This window comes from Aquarana catesbeiana, linkage group LG04 (genome assembly GCF_042186555.1).
Source record: "Aquarana catesbeiana isolate 2022-GZ linkage group LG04, ASM4218655v1, whole genome shotgun sequence".
Classification (NCBI taxonomy): domain Eukaryota; kingdom Metazoa; phylum Chordata; class Amphibia; order Anura; family Ranidae; genus Aquarana; species Aquarana catesbeiana.
Genome location: NC_133327.1, coordinates 5,771,912 through 5,784,270, shown reverse-complemented (window position 1 = coordinate 5,784,270; position 12,359 = coordinate 5,771,912). Strand labels below are relative to the sequence as shown.

At 43.4% G+C, this 12,359-nt stretch overlaps 1 protein-coding gene across 1 annotated transcript in view; it reads right to left on the bottom strand.

Annotated features, from left to right (window-relative positions):
* Positions 1 to 4,475, bottom strand: part of LOC141141107 (vomeronasal type-2 receptor 26-like) — a 124,904-nt gene extending 120,429 nt beyond the window's left edge. The window contains exon 1 of the mRNA XM_073628816.1: positions 3,725 to 4,475. Within this exon, the coding sequence (XP_073484917.1) occupies positions 3,725 to 4,475 (751 nt within the window). The remainder of the gene's footprint in view (positions 1 to 3,724) is intronic.
* Positions 4,476 to 12,359: the final 7,884 nt, after the last annotated feature.

Genomic DNA, 12,359 nt, shown 5'->3' with positions numbered 1-12,359 from the left:
AATCAGATTTAAGCTTTCTGAACATGGGCGGGTAATTAGAATGGTATAATTGGTCTATTTAGGGGGTTAACTTTATGCCTAGATATGGGATGGAGGTCGAGCTTCAGGCGAAGGGGATATGGTTCAGGTAAGCTTTCCACTAGGAGCGAAGGGGTGGATATGGTGAGGGCAATAGATTTAGCCATATTCACTTGAAGGCTCGAAATCTGTCCAAAATTTTTAAGAAGTGATAGGACATTGGGGGTGGAAAGGAGAGGGGATGTGATGAAGAGGAGGACGTCTACCGTGAAAAGAGCGCATTTGTGCGTTGACTGACCACATTTAACGCCATGAATGTCTGGGTGGTGTCTTATTGCAATAGCTAAATTTTCTATACCTATGGCAAAGAGAAGAGTGGATAATGGGCATCCTTGTCCAGTGCCTTTGGTTATGGGGAAGGAGTCTGATAGGTGTCCTTGTATTCTGATCTGGGCCTTGGGCTGGGAATAGAGGGCTGCAAGGAGATTGATGAAATGTGAACCAAACCCCCACCTTTCTAAAGTGCCAAACAGATAAGGCCAAGTGACAGTGTCAAAGGCCTTTTGAAGATCTATGGATAAAAGGTAACCTTTTTGAGGTGGATTGCCATCCCATTTTGACTTTAGCAGGGAGATAATGTTCACTGCCCTCCTTATCTGATCCGGGCCCTGTCTCCCCGGTATGAAGCCCATTGGATCCCTATTAACATCGGACCCTATAAAGGAGCCTAGCCTGTTGGAAAGAATTTTCGTCATAATTTTTAGGTCGTTGTTCATAAGAGATATAGGTCTGTAGTTGCTTACTTGGCTCTGGTCTTTACCCGGTTTCGGGATGACTGAGATGTAAGCTAAATTAGCCGATGCGTCTAATGGTGAATCTTTATTGAGGGAATTGAAGAACCGGACCAGATAAGGAGATAATACTTCGACAAATTTCTTATAATACACTGTCGAAAAAAACGTCTGGGCCTGGGGCTGATCCTTTTTTAATGTTTTTTATAACCTCCTTAACTTCCTCTACAGAAATAGGGGCTTCCATTAACAAGCGATGGGAGAGATTTTAAGGAGGGGGATTCTGTCAAGAAAGGTAGTAAGTTTGTGGGTATTATCGGGGTTGGGGTATGAGTATAGTTTAGAGTAGAATGAGTGGAATGCTTCTAGTATTGCTTTGGGGTTTTGGGTTAAGGAGCCTGACAAGGATTTAATTTTGGGTAAGGCTTGAAATCTGTGTTTGGGTGAGAGTTTTGAGGCAAGCTGGGGTCCAAATTTGTCAGAGTTGAGGTAGAATTTACCACTTACCCACTTTAAATGTTTTTCCGCGCTAGACGTGACAGCAGTGTTTTGTTCAATCCTGGATGCGTCTAATTTAGCTAGTGAGGAGGAAGGGGGGTGCTGTTTATGAAGTTTACATGTGGATTGGAAATTCTTTTGTAGGTTTTTAAGGTCCATTTGTTTTTCCCGTTTCAATTGTGATGCTAGTTGTATGAGGTTGCCCCTTACTACTGCCTTATGAGCTCCCCATAAAGAGCTTGGAGAAATATCTGGTGTATCATTAAAGTGGAAATATTCCATAATATCTTTTTCGATCATAGTACAGTGTACCGGGTTAGAGAGGAGAGCGCCACTGTGGAGGGCTCGCTTTGTTTAGGAAACCGCAAATTTTAATAGAAACTAAGGAGTGGTCAGACCAAGGGACGTCACTTATGGTTGCTCGAGATGCTAAATGTATGTCAGAAGTGTGAAGAAAAATGTGGTCTATACGAGCGTAAGTTCTATGTGGAGCTGAAAAGTGAGTATAGTCTCTGGCATTGGGGTTTAATTCTCTCCATACGTCTATCATTCCTAGGGAGTGTAGAAGCTGAGCAATAGAAGGCTCTGCTTGGGGGGGTCATTTGAGTTTGGAATTGCTTTGTGCTGATTTGTCAAGTATATAATCGAAGACAATATTCGAATCCCCTCCCATGATCACCTTGCCCTCCAGGTGAGGGGAGAGAGGTAAGCATGGTAGAGAAGATGGAAGCCTGTCCTTTATTAGAGGCATAGTATGATATAATGGAGAAAAGTGTGCCGTTTATATGGCCTTTTACAAGTATGTATCTTCCCTCCTCATCCCTAACAGTTTGGGTTAAAGTAAAGAGAGTGCGTTTGGATATGAGGACAGCCACACCTCTTTTTTTATCATCAGCGTTGGCTAGAAAGAAGATGGGGTAGTTACGGTGTATGGATGGATTAAAGCTCTTTGGGAAGTGGGTCTCTTGAATGAGGATGATGTCCAACCCCTTCGAGTGGTAGCTATGGAAGGCCTTACGCCTTTTTACTGGGGAGTTTAGGCTTTGCGTGTTGTGAGACGCTATCTTGAGGAATGACTGTGAGGGAGGTTCGTCAGCCATGGGCATTGTAGGGAAAGTTCGCCAATAAGAAACTTTTTCTTACCCGGTCTAGAGGAGTGGGTCCATCCATCTGGGGAGTATGATTCCAGCTTCGGGATTCAGGATGCCAGGCACGACCAGCTCTCCTTGAAGGCACCTGGGAGGGGGAAGAAAGAAGGGCGGGGGAAGAAAGGACAGTCCAGGAGGAGAAAAGAGAATAGAAGAAAATGAGAGAGATTGAGTCCAGCATACAAAGTACCCTGGACCCTTTGATTGCAGGATCAGAACCTGCACTGAAACCCTAAAAAACAAAGGGTTCAGAAAAAAAGCAACCCGAAATAGGGCTGCAAGTCTATTGTCGCCAAGGGATCAAAACTCCTCTCGGCTACAACAGGTGGAGTGGCATTCAGCCCCACTCCGGCCGCAGGGCATCTTGAAAAAACAAATATGGGGGGGGATTCCCCTATAGCAATTACTTACTTTACACTAACAGAAGTAACATTAAATGAAATTAATTTGCCATCTCAAAACAAAGGGGAGACAAACATTGTAAACTGAAGTAAACCAACCAATAGAAATAATAAGGTGAAAGACCGGCATCACATCTAACCGTACATTCCTGTGATGAAGGATCAAAATATCGGGAGAGGGTAAGGAGGGAGGGGGGAGTAATAGGGGAGGAAAGGGAAGAGGGATAGGGAAGAAGGGGGTGGGGTAGGGTAAAGCTTTGAGGGGTTTGGAAGTGTCTTGAGCTGAAACTTCTTCTTGAGTTGCGAAATTTGAAGTTTTGCAATCTTCATATAATGGAGGGATACGTTGCCGAGAGTGCGTCAGGGTATCATGGCAGAAAAAGCCGCAGGTGGATGAGGAGGATAAATACAGTAGGTCTTAAAAAAGACCGGGCGTGTGTAGGAGAAGCTTCTACACCAACAAGGGTTTCCGTTGAAGTGGAGAAGATAGGGACTTGGCCCTAGTGATCAAATGACAACAGAGTTCATCTGGGGGGCATGGAGTCACGTTGTCTCTTTGTTTGCTGTTTCACCCACAATGGGGTAAGAGGCCTGTTTGGTGGAAGCCTTTTGGATGAAGTTGGCCGATTCTCTGAATTGTGGGGGGGCAGGCCCTGAGAAATGAGCCTGAGTTGGAGAAGTATGTGCTCGCCCGAATGGAAATTCAAGAAACTGTAAGATTTTTCTCTGTAATGGAATTGCAGGCGGAAGGGGAAGGCCCATCTATACTTGATCATCTTCTGTGATAGAATGTCCAGAAGGGGTCTGAGTGATCTTCTTTTCTGAATCGTGGTAGGGGAGATGTCAGCAAAAATTTGGATTTTATTACCAAATAAAGTGATGTCATCCTTAAAGTGAGATCTTTTCATTATGTCTTCTTTTACTCCGTAAAAGTGTGGCTTAACCACTATAACCTGGGGAAGACCGTCTTGGCGGGGGGGCTGGAGCACTCTGTGGGCCCTGTCCAATTCAAGCTTATGGTCTGGGATGTCAGGGATGATTTCTTTGATTAGAGATTTGATGGTGTCAGAGATATCAGTATTGGCTTCAGGTATTCCTCGTACGTGAAAGTTATAACGTCTGCTTCTATTCTCTAAATCTTCAATTTTAGACAGAGCATTTTCAAGTTGATCCTGTAATGAATGGATACAGGTAGCATTCTGGGTGGTGCATGCTGCAGATTCGTCTACAGCCTGTTCAATAGCATGCATTCTGGCCCCTAGACTCTGAAGGTCTGCTTTAATTGAAGAAGTGATTTGCATTGTATTTTGTGCTAGTCCTGCAACCAGCATGTCAGAAAAGCTGCTGAGAAGTTGAACCATTTCTGGGGGATGATTATGTGGAATGGGAGAGGCCTGTGGGGAATCAGCAATGCTGTCGGGAGAATTGAGTAGGGTAGAATAAGGGTTGCCGTTCTGCATTCTGCTAAGGAGAGATTCAGTAGAAGCAGGGGATGCCAAATAGCCTTGGGCGCCCAGGAAATTACTCACATTTGCTGTGGCAGGTGTAGGTAGTGCCAGAGGATTCGCAGGGCCTTGCTGGATCACAGTGTCCCCGCATGGAGAAGTTGTGGTCGCCATCTTGGGAAGCACAGGGGAGGCTGAGCCAAAGTTCAATTGCCGGTTTACGTCCTTCTTCGGCTGGGTTCTGGACATTCAGGCTGGTGCCCGGGACTATTGGGGTGCGATATCTGGTCTTTTCGCTGGGATCCGCTAATAATAGCAAGTATGCTGTGCTCTGGAGCGCCGGAGCGGTGCAGAGCTCCCGGTTAGCGTGGCGCTCCGGAGATCCCGCACATGCGCACTCTCTCCCAAAGGATTCTAATAGGGTTGTCCCGATACCGATACTAGTATCGGTATCGGCACCGATACCGAGCATTTGCCCAAGTACTTGTACTCGGGCAAATGCTCCCGATGCTTCCCCCGATACCTGGAAGACAGCTGTGATCGGCGCGTGGGGGAGTTAAAAGCTTCTCCCCCAGCGGCTTTCACCAGCTTTAGTGACATACAGCGGTGATCGCTCACAGCTGACTGTCACTGCATCCTCCTCCGTGCCCCCTCCTTTCCTCTGTGCCTCTCCGCTGTCCCCCTCCGTTCTGCTCTCCTTATCTGTCCCCTCCATTCCTCTCTCCTTATCTGTCTCCCTCCGTTCTCCCCCTCCGTTCCTCAGTCCCCCTCCTCCTTCCTTTGTGTATGGATAGAGTCAGCTGACTCTGTCCATTCACAATAACTGAAACATTGTAATCTCCTGTGATTACGATGTGTCAGTTTATGAATGGAGAGAAGCTGCTGTCTTCTCTCCATTCATTCTCAGTGCAGCTGAGGCTGCAGAGAAAGGGACTGGGGAATCTCTATCCTCTGTCTCTTTCTCTGTCTCAAGGGGGAGATATCAGAGGTCTGTTAAGACCCCTGATATCTCACCAAAGCCCCCCAAAAGGGCTGATTAAAAAAAAAACAAAAAAAAAAACAATAAAGAATAAAAAAAATATTATTGTAAAAAATAAAAGTTGTAAATAAAAAAAAAAAAAAAAAAACACACACATACACCGTTCACCCCCCCCCCCCAAAAAAGCAAGCACTGTTAAAAAAAAAAAAAAAAAACACTGTCACGTGACATTTTAAAAAAAAGTATCGGTAATCGGTATCGGCGAGTACTTGAAAGAAAGTATCGGTACTTGTACTCGATCCTAAAAAAGTGGTATCGGGACAACCCTAGATTCTAATATATTTTGCACATTGGTGAGAGAGGTTTCAGGATTTGATAAGGAAAGTATTATATCATCGGCGAACAATACTAATGTGTGTTCAATATTGCCCACTTTAATACCTGTAATTGATTCATTAGAACGGATTAGTTCTGCCAAAAGTTCTATTGCCAATTATAGGCGAAAGAGGGCAGCCCTGTCTTGTGCCATTAGAGAGGTCAAAACTTTTGGACAAATTTCCTGAAGTGAATACTTTAGCAGAGGGCTTCATATAGAGGGACATTATGGCTGAATGAGCGAAACCTATAAATCCGAATTTCATAAGTGTTGCCGATAGATAGCCCCAATGAACTCTATTGAATGCCTTCTCTGCATCTAAAGCAAGAAGCAGAGAAGGCACGCCACTATTCTCCACTTGTTGAATCAAATTAATCATACACCTTGCTCCATCAGGGGCCTGCCGACTTTTAACAAAGCCCACTTGATCCAATCCGATAAGATAGGGAGTCATTTCCAACAGTCTACTAGCTAGTATTTTAGCATAAATTTTAATGTTGCAGTTTAACAATGATATTGGCCTATGATTTACCAGTGAAGTAATATCTTTACCAGCTTTCGGTATTCTTATTATAATAGCTTCCAACATTTCCTTTGGGAATTTATTACTACTGGAGGCTGTAAAATTGTACAATTTAGTCCGGTGTGGTACTAAAGTAGTGGCAAATGTTTTATAATATTCACCAGAGAGGCCGTCGACACCTGGTGCCTTATTAATTGGGATGTCTTTAATGGCCTTTGATATTTCCTGTTCTGTAATCGACTTATTTAGATTGGATTCAAGGGTAGCAGCATCAATCTTTGGAAGATTGATATTATCTAGAAATTTTGTTATGTCCTCTGATAAAGGTTGGGGAGTATTCTTATCCTCCTTTAGATTATAGAGGAGTCCATGATAATCTGAGAAGTTGTTCGTTATATCTTGGGGATTGTAAATGACCCTTCCATTGTTATGATGGACCATTTTGTGAATTCTACGTTTGATTTGTTGTTTTCGAAGTTGGGAGGCTAACAACTTCCCTGCTCTGTTACCTTGTGAATAAAAGTTAAGTTTTAGTTTCTTAAAATATTTATTGTGGTTAGTTACTAGAGTAGCTCTTAATTCGTTTCTACAGTTATTAAGTTGGTGTAATAACTGTGGGTCATTAGGTTGCTTTTTATGATCTTTTTCTAGAGTTTTAATATCCCTCATTAGTTTATCTATAGCGGTAGCTTTCCTCTTTTTCTCCCTAGAGGCTAGATGAATTAGAAAACCTCAGAATCATTATTATTTACCATAAAGAACTCCTGTAGCTTTTCTTTCATCGCAGACATGTACTTCTCTTGTGATAAAATATAAGTATTATTTCTCCATAGAAATGTGTTGTTGCATTTCTGGTCCACCTGTATTTCTAATGTAATTGCTGCATGGTCTGACCAGGTAATGTTATGAATTTTGGTGTCTATTGTTTTTTGTAACAGAGTTTTGTCTGTGATGAAAAAATCTATTCTTGAGTAGGTTTTATGTGCATTGGAAAAGAATGTATAATCCCTTTTCGGTGGAGTGAAGACACCTCCAAGGGTCATACTGGTCTTCTTGAAAAAAAAGATCACTTAGTCCCAATATGATGGTGTGGTTCTTCTTGGTCGAATCAATATTTGGTTCCATAGGGGCATTAAAGTCACCACAAATGATAATGTTACCATTTTGGATTTTTACGTATTTTTTTCAATATTTTCCGTATGAATTGGTGAGGATGTGTGTTGGGTGCATAGACATTGGCAATTGTATATGTTATGTTGTCTATGGTAGCCACTAATATAAAAAAAATCTTCTGTGGTCGTCTGTTTGTATATCCAGCATCTTAAATGTTACGGTGTCTCTTACTGCAATAATTACTCCTTGTTTCTTTTTGTGATTGTCTGAGTTGATATTTGTTGTGAGTGAACTACGGTGAGCTGTTTATAGCAAAATGTGATTCCTGGACGCATACTATGTCACTTACAAACTTTAAGGCGTCAGTCCATAGAGCTTTCCGTTTGTGGGGACTGTTGAGTACTTTTGCGTTTAATGATAGTAGTTTAAGTCCCATTAATGTGAAACCAATAGATGACAAAGTGTCGCGTTGCTATTCTTAGGATAAACCAGATTATTCCAGTGAGGTTATGCATTATATAGCGGAATGTTGGAGAGAGCTGAACTTCCTCTTTTGAAGTGTCGTAAGTAAGTTGAAACGTCACTACGTTTGTGTTTGTTGGCTGAAAATGTTCTGCCGTGTGTATGCATACCAAGTTCATGTCCAACACCCTTCGGACCAAAATCCACGGAAAAGTCCTATGGAAGTCCGATCGTGTGTACGAGGCTTTACACAGATTCCCTATTCCAAAAATACTTAATTGTCAACATCAGCATCAGGGACCAGATAGCTGCTGCTAATGCAGGAATGATTAATTTTGATAAATGTCAGCCGGTCAACAGAGTCTGTGGACAGATGCGCTCTTTTATCTGTCAAAAAAACCTCTAGCAGCACTGAATGCCCATTCAGAAAGCACGCTGGGTGCAAGGCAGACCGGCAGCTCAGTTGCATACTGGGTAAGCTCTGGCCAGTGGTCTATTCTCATGACCTAGTAACCTGGTGGATCGTCAACTGGAAAGCTCTCCATGTCTGTTTTGGCACCTAGATAATCTTCCAATCATATGAAGCAGTCACTGCCGATGGGATGTGGAAGCTGACAGCCCTGGGCACCGAGGGCTAAATTTTTTTTAAATGCATTACTGAAGCAGCCCCCTTCTCCACTGCTCCTCTCTTGACCAACAGAAGCCTCAAAACTAGCTTTTCCATGAGACTGTAACCTACCAGAGTCTGGAAAGGCATTAAATAATTTCATGTTTAAGGTGTCCTCAAGATATTTCATCCTCTGCTCCCTCAGTGGGGACGGGATGAGTCCTGAGACTTTCCTCCCAATGGGGGCACCCAATCAGCCTCGTTCCCAAGCTGTGGCTCAGGTAAGTATTGGGGGGGCTGCTGCACAGAAGAGGTTTCTTTTTCATACATCACGGGACACAGAGCCCTGTTAATTACTTAGTGGGTTATATGTCACCATCAGGTGATTGGACACTGGCACAACCTAATTAGAAGAGAAGTTCCCCCTCTATATAACCCCTCCCATATAGAGAGTACCACAGTTTTTTCGCCAGTGTCTAAGGTGTTGGTCACAGTTAAGAATGTGCTAAGAAGAAGCTCTGCTGAGGATCCCTGCGGGGGTTAAGGAGCTACACAACCGGATCCATCCAGGAGAGCCAGAAAAAAAGGGCAAAATGGATGGTACCCGTACCTCATTGAAGAGCAAGGTTTTGCCTGTAATGTCTCTCTTGTAGGACTGGACTCTGGGATCCAGCACTTTGGGCACGTATTAAAAAATGCTAATTTCTGGTTTCTGGCAGAGTGCTCTACAGGTCCAGGGAAGAGGCCTCCTTTAAGTAGGAACCCAGAACCCTGAAGGTTGGCACAACACAACCCGCCGTGATGGGTGAAGGTTGGATCTGTCTGGTCTTCAGCAGTATCCTGTGGTGGGGATAAGGTAAGTGAAGACAACCTGAGAAATTCCTGGGGTTCTCTTCTGTGAGTAGTTGCATGTCTTACCTGTTTTCTGCCACTAGAGGGAGTAAAGAGACATAGTAAAGAGACTTAGTGTTTTTACTTACATGCTCTCCAGGATGAAAGCTCAGTGCAGCTGGTCCTTTGATCTGCTCACCTCTTCCATGGGCCCCTTCATATGCATGCCAGCATTTAGGTCTGTGGGAGGAGGAGCTTGTATATTCATTGTTGCTGTACCTCCGCCACAGTCGTCTGTGGCTGAGGTACATACATGACGTGCTCATGATATGGGGGGGACACCCAACAGGAACTGTTGCAATTCATGGAGGAACTTAACATTAATGACCACAACATCAGACTTACCTTTGCTGCTCATCCCCATACCATCCCTTTCCTTGATCTAACCATAGGAATGGAAAATGAACTGATCTCTACCAAAACCCATAGGAAACCCACCGCAGCTAACACTCTATTACAGGCCACAAGTGACCATCCTAAATCCCTGATTAAGGGAATACCAGTTGGCCAATTCCTTAGAATCAAAAGGAATTGTTCTCACCAACAAGACTTTGATGTTGAAGCTAGGGACCTTTACGGTAGATTTAGAGAGAGAGGTTACTTCCACTCATGTATCAGGGAGGCCAAAAAGAGGGCCATATAGAGAGACAGACAGAAACGTCTTGTCAGGAAAAAAGGCCCACTCTCTGAACAGGTCACAGGATCCAATCAGGATCATCACTAAATTTGGTGCCCAGTGGGACCAAATTAAGGGGATATTGAGTCAACATTGGCACATTTTGGCCGAATCGCCCATACTTGGAAATACAGTTGGCGACCGTCCTCTCCTCACTGCCTGTCGCTCTAGGAATCTCAGAGACAGTCTTATTCACTCTGAATACCAGAGATCTCCTACTCCCAATTGGCTTACCCAACTTCCACCTCTTAAGGGCATGTTTAGATGAGGTAGGTGCTCGGTCTGTAAATATGTGGAACGAATGGACGTGTTCACAGATTCTGATGGGAAAAAACAATTTAAAATATATAATTTTATTAATTGCAATACCACCAGAGTAATTTATATGCTTACCTGCCCTTCTGGCAAGAATTACGTGGGTAAGACTAAGAGACAACCTAAAATCAGAATTGGTGAACACATCCAAAGTAACCTCAGTAAGGATGATGAACGTCCAATTTCATTAAATTTCATTAAATTTCTTTCAAGGGCATTTACAGGCTGAATCTCCCATTGAGAAGGGGGGATTTTGACAGAATTCTGTACCAGAAGGAAAAAATGTGGATATATAATTTAAACAGCATGCAACCTCGAGGGTTAAATAATGAATGTAACCTCTCTGTATTTCTCATGCCCTAGGTTTGCATAGCAATATATAAATCCATTTCATGCCTTTCCTTTCTTTCGGTGTCAGTTCCAGAAGGGTTTTTTTTCTTTTCTTTTTGCCTGGCCTTTTTTGTTTTTGTTCGTTTTGTTTTGTTCTATATTGCTTTATTTTTTAACTTTATTTTTTTCTCCATCCCTTCCCTACTTTCCAACTGTTATTGTCCATATTCTCTGTTATTTTGATCTTTATTTCTTATTCACTGCTATTGAGGATTTCTGCACTTCCAGATCGTCCCGCCGATTTTGCATTGTTCGTTGTGTATGTTTGACTGTCAACTAGTTGCGCTGTTACCTAGACAACCAGATGCTGACCCGACTACGTAGTCTGACGCTCTGGCTATTTAAGGATGTCGTTCTGGCTACAGCTCATGCTCTGAAGAAACCCAGGTGATGGGTGAAACGCGTCAGCATGACACCATCACGCTCCCTATAGCGTACCCACAGATCCACCCACACGCCAAGGGGATACCTCTGTCATCTCCACGAGTGCCCCAGGAAAGCCCCGGAACTCTGTGACGGCCGTGTCGTCTGGGCTATTTCATTGCTCCACTCAACATCTCTCTACCTGACCGGCACTATCTGGACTTTATTGATGATAACCTGCACAAGGAAGGAAGTTATCCTGATTAGCGGCGGGGAGACTGAACAAGCAGGAACTGCTCATCCACCCGTTCGGGGATGTGTTCCAGTGTCTACACAGCGGTGAGATCTTACATTTTACACCTCCCAGTTGGGATGGTACTATACACATAATCATACCGCTCTCTTCTGAGACACTCACCTACTTGCCGATACAGGTATTTTTGAGTCTGCTGTAGCTCCCAAGCAATCACAGCCTTACTACAGGAACTTCCCTCCAGTGTATTTTTCTCAATTGGTCCTGCACTGTTACAGTGAGCTCTGCATTTAAGGACTATGCTCTATCTGCACCATCAGTCAGTCAATTGCACTTACTGACACTCACTGGTTCTCACATAGTGGATAAGAGGTACACATGATTGAACGGCTATCCACACTCTCCTCTGCTCCATTTTTCCCACCTTGGTGCTATTTGAAGGACTATCATCTTTTCCCCTTAGATGACCCAATAGCCTCCATCATACTCATTAGTCATTAATTGGGGGGTCTGTATGGATTAGTGTGCCGTGGCCATCTGTGTGTGTGTGTAGACAAAGTTGTCTATTTTAATGAATTGTTGGTGGTACTTTTTTAACCACTTGACCACTGGGCACTTAAACCCCCTTCCTAACCAGGCCAATTTTCAGCTTTCAAACTTTGAATGACAATTACTCAGTCATACAACATTGTACCCATTTGAAATGTTTGTCCTTTTTTTTCACACAAATAGAGCCTTCTTTTGGTGGTATTTAATCACCGCTGGGTTTTTTATTTTTTGCGCTTTAAATCAAAAAAGACAGAAAATTTGGTAAAAAAAAAAATTCTTTGTTTCTGTTAAAATTTATTGCAGAGTATTGGCGAGTAGGGATGAACCGAACACCCCCCGGTTTGGTTCGCACCAGAACCTGCGAACGGACCGAAAATTCGCACGAACGTTAGAACCCCATTGACGTCTATGGGACTAGAACGTTCAAAATCAAAAGTGCTCATTTTAAAGGCTAATTTGCATGGTATTGTCCTAAAAAGGGTTTGGGGACCCGGGTCCTACCCCAGGGGACATGTATCAATGCAAAAAAAACTTTTAAAAACGGCTGTTTTTTTGGGAGCG